Source organism: Mobula birostris, chromosome 3, assembly GCF_030028105.1.
Source record: "Mobula birostris isolate sMobBir1 chromosome 3, sMobBir1.hap1, whole genome shotgun sequence".
In the NCBI taxonomy this organism is placed as follows: domain Eukaryota; kingdom Metazoa; phylum Chordata; class Chondrichthyes; order Myliobatiformes; family Myliobatidae; genus Mobula; species Mobula birostris.
In genome coordinates this window covers 96,733,754-96,754,374 of record NC_092372.1, presented here as the reverse complement: position 1 = coordinate 96,754,374, position 20,621 = coordinate 96,733,754, and the positions used below count along the sequence as shown (strand labels likewise).

Below are 20,621 nucleotides of genomic sequence, written 5' to 3'. Positions count from 1 at the left end.
TTCCCCAGCACATAGACTGAAGAATTTCTCCACTGATCCTGCACCTGGTTACAACCCCATGGACAGGAATAGATAAAAGGAATCGGGGAAAAAATTAAGATTAGTTATGTGTTTCATTGGACACATTAATGTGTTTAATCAGTTAATGATTTAGAATGTTTTAAATGATTTTACAAACATTTGTACTTATTTGAATTTTCTTAAACTGGTAATTTGACGTAATTGTTTGTTAACCTGAAAGATGCTCGAAAGAATTCATAAACTTGGGTTCTGGCTTTGTTGACTACCTTTACAATGAACCAGTCTGTGCCTCACCCACATGACACTATCATCCTTGGAATGCCCACCTGCTGTGCAAGGTCTTCAGCATATTGGAAATGAACTTGTTTGTCAGCAAGTTCAGCCATCCAGATACAAATCGTGGGCAGAAAGTCATGCTCAACCAGTTGCCAGCTGTTATATTTATTAAAGCAGTGGGTGTTAATGCACATAGCTTTTTAATAAATAATTTAACAACTTCTTTAAGGTGAATCTATCAAAATAACTATTATTTTAAAGTTACTTTACTCTTGAAAGTTTGTATTTTACCCAAGGAAATGATAAAGCCTGTTTTCAAAATTGCTGTTTTTCCTCTCTATTGGTCTTGATTTCTTTTAATTTCCCTTTCATAAACTTGTATGCCTTGTCCCTAATTCACCTACCATTGGAAAATATCCTTCAATACTCTCCAGCCTTCTTAAAAACTTTTCCAATATTTGGGACATAGTTTGGATCTTTCCTTAATGCTTCCCTTTTCAGCAAAAGGCACAATGTTTATTGCTTTAAGACAACTCATTCTGTATGTGAGTTAGTGAACTCTGTTTGCTATATCAGAGGCTCCACATCCTTCCCACAACAAGAAATGACTTTCTATAGATACAACATAACTTGTTCACTTTTATGCTTGGCAAAGCTATCAGTTCTCTCCCTTACAAATATTTAAAGTCTGTTATGTTTATACACCTCAAAGTCCATTCTCTCCTCTCATACAATATACATGAAGCTCAGTAAATAAGGGAAGTTCCTTTTCTTAAGTTTACATATGCAACTTATTAGTAAATGTATCTGTCATCTTTTGCTTGTTTCCCACCTGCATTCCTTATCATTTGCTGTGAAATAATTTCATTAAAAAACATTTTTAAAAACTTCCCTCTGTGTGCTTTTTTTAACCAGTTAGTTATCCTTCTTTCTATGCATTTGTTTTACTTTAGGGTGGTATAAACACAAGTGTGCGACATGGTGGGATTTATGTAAAAGCCATAATACCAGGGGGAGCAGCTGAGGCTGATGGACGAATTAGGAAAGGTGAGTTACTTATGCTGATGCTGATAAAAAATTGCACATTTGAAGTTATTCACAAATTATATTTTGCAATATCAAGTCTCTTAAGGAGCAGTACTTCCAAATTATTATAGTCCCCAATTTTTGGCACTTGTCCAAAATAATGCATTAATGGACATTTTTTGCTCAGATTAACTTTATCATCATGTTATATAGAATAGTAATGATACCGGATCAGGACTTTATGAAGGCAAACAACTGTTAAATTTATGTCAGCTTTCCTTTCATCGTGCCATGCATACTGCCATTGCAACACAGTAGTAAAATAAAAAATGTCAAAAATTATCCCAGGAATTAATCTCCCAAGTAACAGTGAAAATTCCACAGTACATCCTTCCAGTGCATTATCACTGAGGAATTTGAAGTCCTCTGCTTTGCCTTTAACTGACACAAATAATTTTAGAATAATTTTGATACAATGTCTCTACCCTTTTTATCATTGAAGAGGGAAATCATTTAGCATCCATATTCGTTCAGCAATCAAAACTTGCTATATGTGGTTTGGAAGTTTACAGTTACGTGTTTTTTGCTAAAGTTTTGCCGGCTCATTTTAGGTGACCGTGTTCTTTCCGTGAATAGTATCTCTTTGGAGGGTGCAACTCATAAACAAGCTGTCGAAACGCTGAGGAGCACAGGGCAGGTATGCAGATCATCATTTTAGATACATTCCTAACATGCAACTGGTTTTGGTAAATATGAAGTGAACCAACTTGAGCATCACTTGCTGCCCAGGCCACATCTTTTCCTTCACAACCTGATACTTTAGAAACAACCTTAATCAAAAATGGCTATTACCACTTTAGTCATGATTTCTTTAAGATGAGGAGACAGGATGTGTACAAATTCATGGTAAGTTTACTGATGAAGTATTTCCATGTAAATATGGAATAATTACTGTCTGGACAGTCTGAGGCTAGTGGAAATTGCTGTTAAATGTCACTTGATTCCTTTTAAGGCCTTATCTTGATGTTGAGCAGTTTCTGTTAATAACCTCTTGCAAGAGAGAAAAGGGGAAATGTTGAAGTTTCCTTGTATGTATTTACTATGTTATGAATTTGTCTAAGATCATTATGGTGCAAGTGTTGAAAGGATGGTTATTATGGATTAAAATCACCCTTTCCTACTTAAATTCATATTGCTATTTAATTTATGTAATTAGCTGCTACAACATAATTGGGTGCTACAAATTTACCTTAAAGTTCTTTGGCACAAATAATATGCCAAGTGAACCATCTAAAGCAATACCTACAAAATGCTAGAGGAACTCAGCATCCATGGAAAAGAGTAAACAGTCGATGTTTCGGGCTGAAACATCCATCAGGGCTGTCTGACCTGCTGAGTTCCTCCAGCATTTTGTGTGTATTGCTTTGGATTTCCAGCATCTGCAGATTTTCTCATCCTAAGCTTTTTTTGAACAATTCTGTCTGATAATACTTATAATATTGGGTCATAGTCTCATAATACTTATTCCAACTATGCTAATTCATTATGCTGGAGGAACTCAACAGGTCCATAAGACCATAAGACATAGGAGCAGAATTAAGCCATTCAGCCCATCGAGTCTGCTCTGCCATTCCATCATTGCTGATCCTGGATCCCACTCAACCCCATACACCTGTCTAAAACTTCGATTGTTTATTCCTTTCTGTGGATGCTGCCTGACTTGCCGAGGTCTTCCAGCATTTTGTATGTGTGTGGTTCTGGATATCCAGCATCTGCAGAATCTCTTGTCTTTTTAATTTATATTGTTTGTTTACATTTAAAGCATCAGCTAAGCTTTCCCTGTGATGTTACATTTTATTTCAAGTCTTCATTGGTGTCTTTTCAAAGCTCTTCATCCCTTATAACATTTTATATTATGTTCCAATCAAAAAGAATGCATTGTACCTTTACAGAACATGGGCAGTTGTTACGGCCATCATTTTGAAGGTACGTCCAGTGCTTGAAAGGAAATTGCAGAAGCACAATCAGGCCACTGCAGAGAAGCTGATACTCATTTCATCCTGCCTAGGCCAGCTGTATGTAGAAATGATCAAAGTAGTCTCTTTCTGTCTCCTATAGCCCTGTCTAGGCCAGCTCCATATAGGAATGATCTAGGTAGTCCCTTTCTGTCTCCTGTCAATGTTTTTGTACAAAATTTCCTTTTGAAGATGATATTGAAGCGATCTCATCGCTACCACTGGTAGTGCATTCCAAACCCTGAGCACTCTTTTCCTGAAACAATTTTGCTTTCTCTCATTTCTGTTTTGGTTCTTTGTCCTCTGCTTCTTTCCCTCTCACCACTGGGAAGTTTCTCTCTATTTACTTTACCTGCACCCTATGTGATGTTAAATACCTCCCACAAACTCCCCTTCTGGCCCCCACCTTTAACAACTTTTTTTTTACAAGGAGAGGTTTCCCAACTACTGCAGTCTTACTAAGTAATTAAATTTCCTCATCCCTGGAATAATTGCATTAAATCTTTCCTGAAGTGTAGTCGACGGAACTTTAGCTGATCCAGTTTCTCACTAAGATTCTTTATGATCTGTGCACATTTGTACCCACAATATTCAGCCCCTCTACTCCTTTTAAAATTGTGCCTCTCTTCATTCTTCTAACCAAAATCTAATTTTACATAAATGTAATCTACCACTTGCCTATCAACTCTTCTCGCCTCACTTATACTGACATTCTACTGGAATTTTATGCACTGTGCAGTATCGATGCTATCACGTAGGACAAAGTACATCTAAAGGAGGCATTAAGTTTCAAGCTTTATCATTAATGTGACACTAAAGCAATTCTGTAATGTTTAGAAATGCTTTGTAGATTCAGTCTCAAAGAAAACTATATAAGGCATTTCTTTATTTGCAGTTGGTTACTCTATTATTCGAGAAAGGACAGCTTCCTGCAGCCAAGGTCCATGCTCCAGTAACTCCACAGTGCACACCTCCATCAACAACCAGTCAAAATGGGCCGTGTCAACCAATAGACAAAGGAAAATTCGGAACAAATCTCACGTCATCAGCTGCCAAAGTCCATGCTTGTACTGCAGGTAAAGAACAGTGATATTCAAAATTTGTAAGAACGTAACTTGAGGTTTAGCTATTTATGCTAATGACGTAGGTACACTATGCACAAACAGTTCTCTGCATTGCTCTGGTTGCCCCATTACAGGGAAGATGTGGAGAAGAGGTTCACCAAAATGCTGCCTGGATTAGACTTTCAAAGAAGTCTTTGATAAAGTATGATGTTTTAGGTTTATTAGTAAAAGTGAATGACGCATGCAAAAAAAACGTGCTGCAGTAGCAGCTTTTGTGTAAAATTAGCTTTGGGAAAGTAAAGACTGTTGAATGGGTGATTTTTGGGCAAGATGGAAGTATACAGTAGTGCTACCCAGGGTTGATTTCTAGGACCAGTTCTTAATTTATATTTTGACTTGGGAGTTGAGGGTGCAAGTGAATTTTAGAATTTTCAAGTGATGCAAAACTTGGAAGTGCAGTAAATAGTAAGGAAGAAAGAATAGATATCAAGAGAATGTAGATACACTGTGGAAATTGGTTCATGGAAAGTAAAATTCAAAATAGTAGAATACGAGCTGGTATTTTTTAATGAACTTCATAAGAGGGGTGAAATGTGCCTAGTGATGCAATTTAGGAGTGGGTGCAAGAAAAGGGAAGCCTGGGGATTTTGCAGGCGCTTTGAAGACACGTAATTGGTTAAAACATTTTATGGAATTCTTAGCTTTGTAAGTAAAGGGTTAATCTGCAGAAAGAAGCAAGTTTTATTAAACCTATTTAAAATGCTGTCTGTCCAAAAAGAACTAGCATACTCACTTTTTGGCGCCATATTATTTAGGAAATCAGATTTCTTTAGTGTAAGCCAGAAGGTATTAACTTGATTAATTTCATGGATGAGGGAGCATTGTAATGTAAATGGATTGGAGAAGCTTGGGTTGGTTTATTTAAAACAGTGAATATGAAATGAAAATATGATAGAACTATTTAAATGATGGAGCCTTTACAGAACAGATAAGAAATTGATTCTAATGTGTGGATGATATTATTTATAATGTCTTCAGATTCAGTCATAGTCTTCAAAATATTGAAGAAGGAGGTTAAATGCTTTTAATGGTTTACACCTGGTGCCCATGCAACAAGCCAAATGACCTTGCAGTGGACTGTAGTTTTGTGCATGAGGTTCAGCCCTTTTAAAACACTGAGCTGTTTTTGTAATTCATTTTACTTTAAATATCAACAATTATTCATTCTCCTGTTACAGAAAATACATCCAAAGTCAAGTTGTTGAAGGATTCCTCTGGGTTGGGTTTGGATTGTGCTGGGTGCAATGAAAATGCTTCTGAATACTGCAGGAATGTAGCGAGAATACATAAACAAATTCCTGGTCAACCAGTAGCAGAGTGTGGGAAGATTAATGTTGGAGACTTCACACTACAAGTGAATGATGGTCTTATGAAAGGACTTTCAAAACAGGTACATTAAACTGGAAATAATTTTAATATCTTCTTTGCATCTAAAAGACTACGAACAGCAGAAACAGTTTGTTGAATATTCAAGTGTTTGCAAAAGCTAAAGTTTCTATTGAACTGATAATTTGTAATTAATTAGGATAAGATTGTGGCTGAAAGTCACAAAGTATGACTGTATTCTGGCCACACACATCAAAGTTGCTGGTGAACGCAGCAGGCCAGGCAGCATCTCTAGGAAGAGGTACAGTCGACGTTTCAGGCCGAGACCCTTCGTCTGCATTCTGGCCTGTTAATTTGGTCATTGAAAGAATTAGCCTTAACAGCAAGGCACTATTTAATTTGCTCTCACAGATGTTGAATTTGTCTGTGCTTAAGCAATAATTTCACTATCAAGCAGTCAACTTTTACTTACCATACCATCACTGGCCTTGTCTACTCTGCAAATCTTTGCAGTTCCAACATCATAAGACCCAGCCCAGCACAGTCTAAATCTTATCCCATAAACAGGATGTCATTCTGTTGATCATTTTAGCCTGTTCTTAACTGTGGAATCATTTCTTCCATTGTGTGTGTGTGTGTGTGTGTGTGTATTTTTTTTCAACTTTTACAGTCTTTTCTTAACTGCAGTCACAACTCCTTTCATGTCCTTGATCCTCCAGTAATTTCCAGTTTCCTGGTCCCAACCTTTGATCACTTCCATCAGGGTCACCTTCCACATCTTCATGGAATGCAGATCCAACCAGTACCATTCACTTCCACTTATTTAGTGTGGTGTAGGAAGTATCCAGTCTTGGTAGAGCAATCCTGTTGATCTTATTTCCCCTCCCTTGTTTTCCTTTAACTTTGCAATATATTCCCTCCCCCTCTTCCCTCCTCCCCTCTTCCCTCCTCCCCTCTTCCCTCCTCCCCTCTTCCCTCCTCCCCTCTTCCCTCCTCCCCTCTTCCCTCCTCCCCTCTTCCCCCTCCCCTCTTCCCCCTCCCCTCCTCCTCCTCCCCTCCTCTCCCTCCCATCCACCTCTTCCCCTCCTCTCCCACCACCACCACCTGTTCCGTCTCCCACCCCGTCCACCCCCGTCCTCTCTCTTCCTCCCCCAGGTACTAAGGGGTTAATTGCAGCTGTCCGTGAACCTACCAGCACAATTTTGTAATGTGAGTGGAAGCCTGAACTCCTGACAAAAGTGGGAGACAACTTGCAAACTCCACACAGAAAGCATCTGAGGATTAAATAAACTCACCAGAGTTGTGATACTGTGAGAAGTTGTACTTCTCTCCTTCACCTTATTTCCTTTAAGTAAAGTGTCAAGATGCGAGTAGATTGATCCAGGCTAATCCACCCTTTTATATGGGCAGACTGAAAGATTCTTTCTTCTCGTTGTACTCAAAATCCCCTTCTCTTTACCTTACCAAGACTTCATCTATTTCAGTGCTCATTTGTGGTGCAGTATTAAACTGGAAGCTTTTTTTTTAACCTTTCTTCTAGTTTTCATCCTCGCCTCCCATTCTAATGGTTGATTGCTTTCTCTTCACTTCCTTACTCGGTTCAGCACCTTCCTATCCTGTATCCTGGGATAGTCTTGTTAAACAACATCTGCTTTATGCATGCTGGCTCCACCGTTACAGTTATCATCATTATCATTACGTGCCATGTCTCATGACCATGATTGTTCTTGGCAAATTCTTCTACAGAAGTGCTTTGCCATTGCCGACTTCTGGGCAGTGTCTTTACAAGACAGGTGACCCCACCAACCATTATCAATACTCTACAAAGATTGCCTAGCATCAGTGGTCACATAACCAGGACAACCAAATGATATAAACCAGCTTTTGTAGAGATGTATCTCCACCCCTGCCATCTGACAATATTACATTACTCATTTTAAATTCATTAGTTCTAGGTTTCTGTATCTGTGATTGACTTTGCATTTGAGTAGCTCCAGTATGTCTTTCCAATGCCTCAGATGTGGATTTCGGCTCACAATAGAGTAGCCCATTTCATTTCTCAAGCTACTGTCCCTACATCTTCTGCCCTTTGCCTTTGCTTTGCACCATGCTGGTCTCTAAATTCAATGGATGACCCACAGTCATTTGTACTGAGTCTCCCACAATGCCATCATCAGACACATCTTTCCACTCTTCACATTTTACCACACTGAAAGGATCGTATTCTCACTGATAATTCTGTTCAGTTTTTCTATCTACCTCCAATGCAAGCTCACTTTCCCATGGCATTCAAGTGCAGCCCTCTTTCTGCCTACCTTAAATTAAATCCTTCAGATGGGAAAGTGATTTTATTTTAGTGGTTGGAAGCGCTTTCTCTCCCGTAGATCTTTGAAAATACTGATTGTGGCTTTCACTCTTTGCCCCACTTACTGGTCCTTTGAACCACCTTCCTTAAGTTCCCTTCCTAAAATGCACTACCTCTCTGCATTTAAAGGCCTTTAAAATATTTTTTTTTTGCCCCTGAGTTTTTCTGTTATCCCCTCTAATAAGTATATTCCTGATTTAGTATCCATTTTTATTTTGTCCATTTATCTGCAAAACATTGTTGAGCATTCCTTAAGCTTGCTGCATGAATTTAAGTTAAAGGTTATTCCACCCTCTGTAATGAGTAGAGCTTTTATTTGAATGGTGTTCCCACTTAAAGATGTGCAAGTTAAAACTGTTCGTTCATGAATCATAGAATTGTTAGAACATAGAAGGAGACCAGCTGCCCACTATGTCAGGATCAGGTCTATGCCAAAGCACCTCACCTGTTCCAACCCCAGCCTTGCTAATTTTTCTTCACCAGATATTTATCCAATTTTCTGTTGAAGGCCCCTTTAAAATCGGTCTCAAGCACCCTCACAGGCAGCGCATTCCAATTACCAACGACACACTACATTGAAAGTTTTTCCTCATGTACACTCTGGATTCTCTTCTCCTTTACATATCTGATGTCTTATCTTCAACCCCAGCAAAAAGGAAGCAGTTTCCCATGATTCACCGTGTCTAGGTCCTTTGTTTCACATACTTCTATCAGATCTCCTCTTCGTTTCTTAAAGAAAACAGTCAAATTCTCCCTTACCTACCCTGGTAAATGTAGTCCCTCATCCTCAGAACTATTCTCATAAATGGCACAAATTAGCTGAACTATACTCCAAGCAATAAAGAAAAGTGCTCACGTTTATACAGTGCCATCATCTCAGAGTGTCTTGCAGAACAGTGCAGTCAGTGAAACACTTTTGAAGAGAGGGGGCTATTTAATGCAGAAGCCCAAGAGCCAGTTGTCATAAGCAGCACTGTGGTAGTGACCAGTTCAGTTGTTTTTCTGATATTGATTGTGGGATGGGGATGGATACGGATGTGGACACCAGGACAGTTCCTTGCATTTCTTCAGAAAGGTACCTTTACCTCCAATTGCAAGGGTAGACAACATTTCAGGTTAACGTCATGAAGAAGTGGCAGCTGGCGGAGCAGCATTCTCTCAGCACCGCACCAACGTGCCGACCTGTATGTTTGTGCTGAAGCCTTTGAAGTGGACTTCAAGCCCAGCGCTATCTGACTCACTCTCAGGGAGTGATGATCTTCTGCATGGCCAGATCTAACATCAAATAGGGAAAGTGTCTTTTCTCGTGCCATTCAGTCAGATCAGTTTTTATTTCCACACCATGTTATGCGCATTCTCTGTAATATAATAGCATAGGCAGATGATGAATGACAGAATAATAAGAGGTTCAGATGACATAATAACATCTAACCTTGTTCTGCCAAGTTAGAACAGGTCTACAGTATAACTTTGAACTTCATAGTCTAGATTGTATAAATCTATTTCCAAAGGATTGAATGTCCATATTATGTTTGAATGTGAATCTGCTCCAAGAATGGAGACGATGTGTCATCTGTCTGGTGAAATCTTGGAAGTACCTGCTGTCTTGAAGAGGAGAAAGAGAATCCATGCATTTCTACAATACTGTAAATCATATCTTAATTTAAGGAAAAAGAAATATTTTGCTTTTGTAGCTGCCCTTTCACACCCAGGATGGACATCTCTATCACTTAACTGCAACAAGAGACCTTTCAGTAATTGATTTAGTTATTAGGTTAAATTCTATTATTTGCTGGCCTTGATTTCCATCTCCTTTTACAGATCGTCCCCAAGATAGAAATGTCCAATTTGTATATAGCATATACATAAGAGCAAGCATTTGGGAGACCATTGGGGTGGCTTTGCCAACTGTTTCAGGGCTGCCTGGGACTCAGATTATGGCCACATTTCTACCTTATGAGCTCAAACAAGAGAAGTCTGCAGATGCTAGAAATCCAAGCAACACACACAAGATGCTGGAGGAACTCAGCAGGTCAGGCAGCCACACTTGGGTTGGAGGAACAACACCTTGTAATCCATTTGGGTAGCTTCCAACCTGATGACATGAACATCGATTTCTCAAACTTCCAGTAATGTCCCCAACCTCCTCCTTCACCATTTCCCATCCCCTTTTTTTCCCTCTCTCACCTTTTTTCCATGCCCACCCATTGACTCCCTCTGGTGCTCCTCTCCCCTTTTCTTTCTTCCATTCCCTTCTGTCTCTCGCACCAATCAACTTCCCAGCTCTTTACTTCACCCTTCCCCCTCCAGGTTTCACCTGTCACCTTGTGTTTCTCTCTCTCCTCCCTCCACCTTTTAAATCTACTCCTCAGCTTTTTTCTCCAGTCCTGCCAAAGGGCTTCGGTCCAAAATGTTGACTGTACTTTTTTCATCCAGCATCTTGTGTGTGTTACCTTATGAGCTATTTGGGTTATGAACAGTTGACAGGAACTGAACCCTGCAGAGCCTAAGAAGAACTTCCATGAATAAGAATGCTACAGTGATTCAAATTCTCAATTAGCTTACACGTGAGAGCTTTTTACAGTCTAAAGATACAGTTAATTGGAATATCTTGCCATTCCTTTTTACAAAATAGATTCAAGGAGAAGTGTAGCTGCTGCTTCACGGATTCGGTGACCTAAGTTTAATTGTGACTTCTCGGGCTGCCCAAGTGAAGTTTAATGTTCTCCTTTGAGTTTCTCCTGGATCCTCCATGTTCTTCCCACGTCATCCCATGTGGATTCCTCGGTTAATTCACCACCATTAGTCTTCCCCTCATGTAGGAGAGTTGATGGGAACATAGGGAGGATGAAAAGGTTTAGGGTATGATTAGTGCTAAGATAAAAAAGTGCATGATGGTCCATGTGGACTTACTGTGTCAAAGGGCCTGTTTCCAGTTGTTTATTATTACATTCAAGTGTTACTGCATTACCTAGCCAATAGCTCAGTAAATTGAAATTAAAAAGTTAAACATACTAAATTTAAGCAATTTATTGAAAATTAGTATTAGTCATTAAAACTCATATTTTGATGTCTCTTCTATATAAAAAGATGGTCATTAAATCAATAAATATTTATTTCATGAAGGCCCTTTAGAAAGGTATTCATTATAGATCTTTTCACTGTAACCATGTAAATGCTTGAAACAGCCAGTATGTGTTTCTGCATGCCTCTTAGTGCTTAAATCTGAATTGCTGCTAACCCCTCAGTACTTCAAATGTTTTAACTGCATTTCAAAAATGTATGGTGCTTTATACAGCACTGAGAAGCTGCTTCGCTCAATTTAATGAGGACTATTAATTTTTTGTAAATACTGTATGGAACTCCCTTTACTAAATAGAGTTTGAATACACTCTGAGCCATTTTCTACTCAACCACACTCTTTATATTTTGCCTCTTTTATTCAACCAGCTGTTGACTTGGGAGCAGTTGATTGTTTTTAGGGATGGGTTTTCATTTTGTCTAAGCCTGATAATTGAGGTGATTTTGCTTGCCTGGATGTCTTGCAAGATGATGCTTGCCTCAGGATCACACGTAATGTTCTATGAAATGGGGAGTTTTCTTCTTTGTTGGTTGAAAGTTAAAACAACCAGAGAAGTAATTGAAACAACTCAGAGGAGGAGAGAAAATCGGAGATGGGGCATCTGAAGCTTAGGTGAAGCAGGTAGGACCTGAAATTATATGTAATTATATCAAAGTAGTTCTGGTATGGAAGCAGTGATTCTTGATGTGAGTGATAAAGCGAGAGATAATGGGAAAGGGCTAAGTGAGCAATAGATTTGAAATTAAATGAGAGGAGGATATCAATTGGACTAGCAAGAGTATGGGATTAGAGTTGTTAGGGTGTAGAAAGAATGACAATTGGGAGTGAGAGTGTTCCTTGTTGGGACAAGGCTTACTAAGGTAGGGTGTAAAGGGTAGTTGGTATCAGCTTTCTTGTGGGCCTCTTAAGAGATCCACTCTTGTGCCTTTGAAAGGAGAATGAAATAGTTTTCTGTCATGTAAGAGAATCATTATCCTGTGGGGAAACATTCCCAGTGAATGTTAAGTTTACATTGGGCTTCAGTTGCTCTGAGTGAACTCATATTAATGAAGAACCTCCTTATTACAAAATGAAGTACTTGCTTGCTGCATTAACTTAAAGATAATCTTGTCCATAACGATTTGGGTTTAGGCATTCACTTTTCATTTTGGAATGTTGCCATCCCTCTCCCTTTTTCCAGAGCCTTCCATCATCTTTGTTCCCATCTTGAAAGAAAGTGTTAGGCCTCATACTCCTGCATTTGACTCAATATATTATGGCCAGGAGTTAGACAACAGTGATTTAATGTCCATGCTCTAAATTTTCCTTTTCCTTTGTTCATTTATCAGAGTTTGGTAGCCTTCTGCAACCAAGAAATTCAGCCAAATTAGTAATGTGTCTGTTTCTCTTCTGCGCATGCATTCAGTGATTCATCAACAAAGGAGGGATTTTATTTTATTCTAACTGCAAGGTCGATTAACCTTTGACATTCTGTGCTTCTGTTTCTTCTAGACTGACTTGTTTCTTATATACAAAGTTTGTACTTAAATTTTGTTTTTGATACCACTCGTTATCACAACGGTGTTTAGTTCTGCATACTCTCCTCCCTAAGGTCAGCATTATCTGGAATCTTTATTAGTAACTCATCCCCAACTTTTCTTTATAAAGTCACCTCATTAAAAAGAAACAATGAGTCAAGTTGTTGTGCAACTGAATTTGATCATATCCACAATGCATTTGGCATCTTAAGATTTGAGTTTCTCTGCTTTTTAAGCATGTGCCCATGCAGTTGCATGTAATTTCATTGATTAACAGGGGAATACATTCCTTTCGAGGTGTATAAAGTTAAAACAAAATGTTTTGAAATGTGTAATTGTTGAAAGCTGGTTTGGAAATAATATATTAAAGGTATAATTTCATTAAAAGAGAGTGTAATTTTTACAGAGTGCAAATAATCCTCCATCAAAAGAAATAAATGAAACTGAATTGCACTTGAATAGTTCACTGCTGTCTGACAAGATGAACAGTATCAACATGGATAATAACAAAAAGATTGAAAATGAAATTCAGAATGCAAGACTGAAGTCATCTTCTCAAAGGGATGGTTATAGGGTCAGCAGAGACTGTGAAGATATTGATGAACATTCCATGTTGAAAGAAGATATTATTATCAATAAGAACATTGCCTGTCAAGTATCTGGGAGTACAATATCTTTCTCCGGCAATCAGTGTGATATACCATACGTCCAGGAAGAAAGTTTCAGAAATACTTATTTTGACAAGCAAGAATCTTCAAAACTGGATCTGATCATCAGGTTAGTTTTGGGAATTTCCCTTTGAAAGTACAACAAAGCTTTAAGAGTAATCTCTGCAAACCAAGGACAAAACAAGGTAGAACATACAAGGTAATTGGTAGGGCACTGAGGAGTGCAGTAGAACAGAGGGATCTGGGAATACAGATACAAAATTCCCTAAAAGTGTCGTCACAGGTAGATAGGGTCATAAGGAGAGCTTTTGGTACATTGGCCTTTATTAATCAAAGTATTGAGTATAAGAGCTGGAATGTTATGGTGAGGTTGTATAAGGCCAAATCTGGAGTATTGTGTTCAGTTTTGGTCACCAAATTACCGGAAGGATATTAATAAGATTGAAAGAGTGCAGAGAAGGTTCACAAGGATGTTGCCGGGACTTGAGAAACTCAGTTACAGAGAAAGGTTGAACAGGTTAGGACTTTATTCCCTGGAGCGTAGAAGAATGAGGGGAGATTTGATAGAGGTATATAAAATTATGATGGGTATAGATAGAGTGAATGCGAGCAGGCTTTTTCCACTGAGGCGAGGGGAGAAAAAAACCAGAGGATAAGGGTGAAGGGGGAAAAGTTTAAAGGGAACATTAGGGGTGCTTCTTTACATGGAGAATGGTGGGAGTGTGGAATGAGCTGCCAGATGAAGTGGTAAATGCAGGCTCACTTTTAATGTAGCCCCCCTGGCCAGCCTCAGGGTCGCTCGGCTCGCTGTCGTCTAGGGAAACAGCACTCGGCCCTGCCAAACTGGGTAATAGTTTGTGTGGATGCTGTGTGATGTACCCCACCCCGCCCAAATAACAGACAATACACCAGATACGATTAAATGATTTACAGTTTATAGATATTACTGGAACTATATAATTAATAGAGAATAAAATATAAAAGGAAAATAAAAGGCGCCACACTTATCAAAGTTCAATCTCTTCGTGCACAAATAGTTGGAGCTCAGGACCCTTCTTCTTCACCCTACGACCCCTTGGACAACCTCGACCGGCCGCTTGGGACCAACAACGGTGGTCGACCAGAGGCTCCACAGGAGTCCGTCTCCATCTCCTCTCCTCGCCGAACACCCTGCTCGGGGTCCGACCTCGTTAGTGGACTCACAGCACCTGGTCCATCCTCTGTTTCTCTCTCCCGCCTTCTGCCCCAAAACCCCGCGCATACAATATCTTACAGACACACCAAAAACACAACAACTATCCCAATTAGTTCGTAACATCTTTTTATCACAGTCTAATCCAAAACAAGCTGCTAGCGCAAGAACTTTCTCAGCGTTTAACATAACAAAGAAGCATTCCCAAGTATAACATAACAAAGAAGCCATTTTAATTAGCCTATGCAGTAACATGAAAGACGAAACCCCCTTACATTAACATTTAAGAAAAACTTGGACAGGTACATGGATGAGAGGTGTATGGAAGGATATGGTCCAGGTGCAGGTCAGTAGGACTAGGTAGAAAAATGGTTTGGCACAGCCAAGAAGGGCCAAAAGGCCTGTTTCTGTGCTGTAATGTTTTATGGTTCTATGGTAAATGTCAATGGCCACATTTATTAATTCACGGATTCATCTAAAGTACAATAATATACAGTACAAGGTACTTAATTTCCACAGATACTAATAAATTAGCAGTTGAAGTGTGTTACTTGCATAAACAGAAGTATTGTACATTAACACCAACGCCTTTGGGAAAATACAAGTTCTACTTCATTGGCTGAAGAAGGTGAATCTTAGGCAGATTTTTCTCCCCATGTAATGTTCTCTTGGGAAATTAAGGCAAACTCCAGGTATTTTTGTTGAGTTTTAAATGAAGAAATATTCCACATAATTTTACATCCCAACTCAAAACAATGAATAAATTATCTTGTTTTTTTGCAAGATTGATTGACGAAAGAGAATTTGGTCAGGTGATCACCTGCTCCAGTTCATTTATGTTCATTCCACTTAGTGCACAGAGCTTCTGGTTAGAATTTTCATCTGAAGTGTAATGGCGTTAACAGGGAAACCTTTATCATTGAAGTAACTTCATCAAATCAGACTACCCACAATTTCACTAGCTGTTTGCAAGTTTTTTCATGACACTGATTGATTGCAAATGTTGACAGCATTTCAATTAACTAATTATTTCCTGTGATTTAGAAAAGTGATTTGTAAATGCATGTTTTCCTTTCTTCCATTCTGAATTAAAAGGTAGTACATTCAGATGTAGTAAATCGCAAAGGAAAAGGACCACCCATAAGAAACAGTGTTCACTCTGATATCTTCACTCAAACATAGGTGAATGCACACATTCACATTCTTCAAACCAGTCTGCAGGTCTATACTCCATTCAGTACTGGAGTTCATCTTAAGTAAGAGTTATGAAGCTGCTGGGTATCATTGGGTAGAAAAGTTTGTGGTTTTTTAACAGCAACAATTAACACAGGTACTTTGGGTGACAATAAGAGTATGAATTTTGACTGTCGCTGAAAGGAAGGTTTGTGCGCCAAGTGTCTGAAGTAATTAGGTAGGATGGTCACCAGGTTGTAGCATTGAAATGGGTGCAAGAGGTGCAGGGATGGGCATCACTAGGGCAAGAAATGTATAGTTTTAGATATGGCCAGTCTAAGGGTATAAAATAATCTAAGGACTTCACAGTATATGTTTTTAAGTGCATAACAAGTACAAAACGTTTCTGGAGAATTTTACACAGAATTAGTTATCAGGGATTAGTCATAGTCGTTATTGATCTTGTGCCATTAACGGAGAACTGGCTAAAAAGCTTGTGCAGGATAACTACATACATTAAATTTGGGATATTCAGGAATGGTAGGTAAAAAAAAAAGAATAAAGTCAGGACAGTGAGAAAAGTGTATTGATTAGGGAGAATATTGCAGTCCTGGAATGAGATGATATCTTGGGACAATAATTCTATTTGGTTTGAGTTTAAGAAGTGTTGAACATGGCATTCTACTACTGGGAATTTTCTAACAGCTGTCAACTAGTGGGAAGACCAGTGGAGCAATTTTTAAGGAAAAGAACAAAATCTGTACTCAGGGTTCTTCATCTATAGCAATATAGATTTGCATCATAATAGAAGAAAAGGCAAAGAGGGAAAACAATTTACGAATTGTCTTCAGCTTTCTTGACTAGTATGTTTCTGGCCAGTGAGGAAGAGGGCACAGCTGGACTTGGTTCAGGGGAACAAAATAAACTTAGTGGGGAACATCTAAGGAACAGTGATTATATTAATAACAGCTTAGAGTAACTGTGGAAAAGAATGTGGACCACTCTAAAAATTGCCAATTGGAGAATGGTTCAATTCAATGGGATAAGATGAATTGCAATCAGATTATCAGACTAAATTATAATTGGACAATAGCATCCTCTCTGGAAGAGGTCATTGTGATTTGGTCTGGGCACTTTCATAAAAGGGAAAAACGTAAGAAAGCTAAAACCCGGGCTCATTGGATACCCAAAGAGTGAAATAAAGAACAGGAGTTGGGCTTTGATAAACGTGACGTTGCCAATACAAGGGAGAACAAGGCTGATTATAGGAAGTAACTGGGGTAGGTCGAAAAAAAGGTAATATATATGAGGGTGTGAGAAATGATAGCAAATATAAAAAGAAATCAAAAAAATCTTGCAGGAGCACGTACCTAATAAGCTGGTAGCAAACACAGGTAACAAGGACTGACCATGGAAAATAACACTACTGAGGTGCCTTCAAAGTGTGTACACTGAGCTAAAAACTGCTAAAGAAGGGATAAAGGAAAAACTAGATGTTCCTAAAGTGAAAAAATCACCAAGTCAAGATGAGAAAAAAAAACAGCGTTTTTCTTAACATAATATATTCATGAGTTGAGTGAAAGTCATTAGGGTCTGGAACGCTATTTGGTGAGATGCTGGAAATATAGTAGATTGAGTTGTGTTGTTCAGAAGTGGACTAAATTAGTTCTTTCCTAGAAAGAATTTGCAAGAGGAATGGACAGAGGAGTATATTGTACTGATACAGAGCTGACAGAAAGGCAGATTATGACATCTTGCTCAAAATGACCATGGGAATTTATGCATTCCTGGTTTCAAAACAATGCTATTTCAAGTTAATCAATTGCTGATTAGAATGATCCTTTGCAAAAAGAAGTTAATTATTTGATGTAAATTAGTTCACTCGTGACTTAATTTGTTAATGCAGATGTCCCTTGTTTAAGTTATTTTTGTAATCATTATTATGTTTCAGAAAACCACTTTCACCAATAACTCTGGACTTTACGACAGAACAAGGTTGTGGACTTGAACCTGAAGTCTCCTCTCCCACTCCTGTAGATGAGAACTGCATTAGTTCTGGCTCAAAATCAGAAGTAGAGTCATCGTCCTCTTCAAGGCTTGCACAGTGTGGGAATATCAAAAAGCACAAAGAGGAGGAAGAATCAGAATTACAGCTGGTAAATGTTAACGTTGCCTTTGATAACTTTTTCTGGCATGGTAACTCCTATGTTTACTACTTAGGTTATTTTGATGTAATGAATGTAGTTTCTGATGAAATTATCATTTACCATCACACTACTTCAAATTTCAAAGCAAAGTAGACATTGTGATTGGAAACTGATAGCAACATCTGGGGTATGCACGTACGCAGTTAAAACTGAAAATCACATCCTAGGGTGTGATGTTTTGCACCCTTCCCCAATGTAATCCATGAATGCCCAAGATATCTATTTGCAAACCATTCTGATGTCCTGAAAATATTGCATCTAGTTACATGAGATGTAGGTGAGTTTCTTATGTTGCATTAATCCAAAATAACTGTTCAGCAAGTTTTCTAGCCCTAAGAAAAGTCTATTTGCATTTTATTTCCTCCTTAACATTTCAATAATGTATTTGGAATTTTATAATAATATATTTATTTGCAATTTTAAGATTTTTCAACCCTGATGTTGATGCTTCTGTGCTGTTTGACTTCTTTATGTGTATATTCAAAATCTTTGTTTTGTACTCTGTAAGATGCTATAAAATTTTGGTTAAGATTGTACTGTTTATTACACTGGAAACCGCCCTTACCACTACCAACCTGTGCGCCCAATTCTTGGTCCTCCATTCTAGATCTGTAGAACGCTTGCTTTAAGTAAAGACACCTGCTCAGGCTGCATCAGGGAACTCTTGTAATTCCTTGCCCCAACTGGTGCTGTGCATTGCTGTGCCAGGTACCTCCACAAGCACAATCCCAGCAATGAATTAGCCCAGAGCTCTGAGTGGAGGGGATGTCTGCGATAGCTGATGCTGAGTGGGCAATGCTAAAATGCAGGATTTAAGTGTGGTGTACATGGACCATTGATTGGTAGGGCCTGCAAGTGGCTGCTTCATGTATCAATGATCCCCAGGTGCTGTCTTGTCTCTTGTCACCTGGTGGTTGTGAAAGGTGCTTCTGTCTTGGCAGCACAGCTCTCCCAACCCCGAGACAACTACTGAGCTGGTTCCTGTATTGTAGTCACAGGCCATGAGTATCCTTGAACTAGAAGCTGATGGCAGTCAATGTCTTTAAAAGAAAAAGCAAGTTTTTTTTGTGGAGATTTCCAGATCCACGTGCGCAGCTTACTTTGAGGTCAACGCTAAGTAGCAAACTCCAGGCCTATATGTAAATTGGAAAATAAAAATCCAGTGCACTTTGGTGCCCGAACACTTTCCATCCTATTTTCAATTCATTTGTGTCAATATCAGATGTTTGCTGTAAAATAACCAGCATTTCCTGTGTTGTAGGAAGCAGAGTTGCATGTTACATTGAAGAAATCCGAAAAGGGAAGTCTTGGTTTCACTGTAACAAAAGGGGATGATGACATTGGTTGCTACATTCATGACGTTATCCAGGACCCAGCAAAATGTGACGGGCGGCTGCGACCTGGTGACAGGCTCATAACGGTACGCCCAATCTATGCAAAAAAATGTGCACAGTCCATACTGAATGCATATAAACATAGAATCCAGTCATATACATTGTTCTCATAGACATCAGTAACATAAATGTAGAAGATGAAGTTTGGACCCCATCAATGTCTGGACAGTAAGGAGATGACAACTCAAGTAGATAGTACAAACTTCGGCAACGGGGGCTATTTCTCATTTTGTGGTTACTGTATGAAAACTTGGGGAAATTGTAGTACACAATTGCGAAAAAAATACAGACTTATTAAAGAATAAGAAAACAAGGGAGCCTGTTAAAAAACAGTTCTGAAGTAAGTATGTTATGTTGGTGGAACTTAGGTGCCAGTGCTCCCAGCCTCATATCTTGGAGCAGCTTCTCAATAGTTATGGTTTGAGTGAAAGTTTCTGTTTCAGTAAAATTTGGAGGTGGTGCCTTTGTTGAGGAGGGGGGTAATTATACCTGGGAAGGAGAGTAAATTGCATCAATAGTGTTGAATAGCTCAGGAAGAAGTTGAAAGCATCCAAGGAGACTAAGCAGACTGGATAGTGGAAAATAAAGTACAATTTGCACAACAAAAATACACTCGTGGCTGTGTGGCTAGGCCCAGATCCAAATGCCATTTATATACATACAGATAACGCCACCATTGTTAAAATGTCAGATGGCAACAAGGTGGCGAGGAGGAGTAAGATAGGTTGGCTGCTTGGGTGGTGTCATAACAGCAACCTTGTAATGTAAGCAAGACCAAGGAATTGGTTGTGGACTTCAGGAAAGGAAAGTCAGGCAAACACATGCCAGTGCTTATTGAGGGGAGAGTAGCTTTGAAAGATCTAAAAAGATATACCCTTTGCATAACATATTCATCCAGTCATGAAGGTGGCATACCAGCAACTCTACTTCATTAGGAGTTAGAGGAGATCTGGTGTCTCACTCAAGACTTACAGATTTCTACAGATTTACCGTGGGGAGCATCCTAACTGGTTGCGTCACCATCACTGCCTGGTGTGGAGGTTCCAGTGCACAGGAGTGCAAGAGACTGCAGACCCAGTCAGGTCCATCACTAGCACAGATCTCCCCACCGCTCAGGACATCTTCAAAAGGCAGCACTTCAAGAAGATGTCATCCATCATTAAGGACTCACACCATCCAACACACGTATTTACCATCAGGCAAGAGGTACAGGAGCCTGAAGATCCACACTCAAT

At 39.0% G+C, this 20,621-nt stretch overlaps 1 protein-coding gene across 1 annotated transcript in view; it reads left to right on the top strand.

The window, feature by feature from the left end:
• ptpn13 (protein tyrosine phosphatase non-receptor type 13) overlaps positions 1-20,621 on the top strand; it is a 260,769-nt gene that overhangs the window by 180,609 nt on the left and 59,539 nt on the right. The window contains exons 25-31 of the mRNA XM_072253123.1: positions 1,251-1,344; positions 1,935-2,020; positions 4,234-4,414; positions 5,641-5,852; positions 13,159-13,529; positions 17,737-17,941; positions 19,254-19,412. Coding sequence (XP_072109224.1) covers positions 1,251-1,344; positions 1,935-2,020; positions 4,234-4,414; positions 5,641-5,852; positions 13,159-13,529; positions 17,737-17,941; positions 19,254-19,412 — 1,308 coding nt within the window. The remainder of the gene's footprint in view (positions 1-1,250; positions 1,345-1,934; positions 2,021-4,233; positions 4,415-5,640; positions 5,853-13,158; positions 13,530-17,736; positions 17,942-19,253; positions 19,413-20,621) is intronic.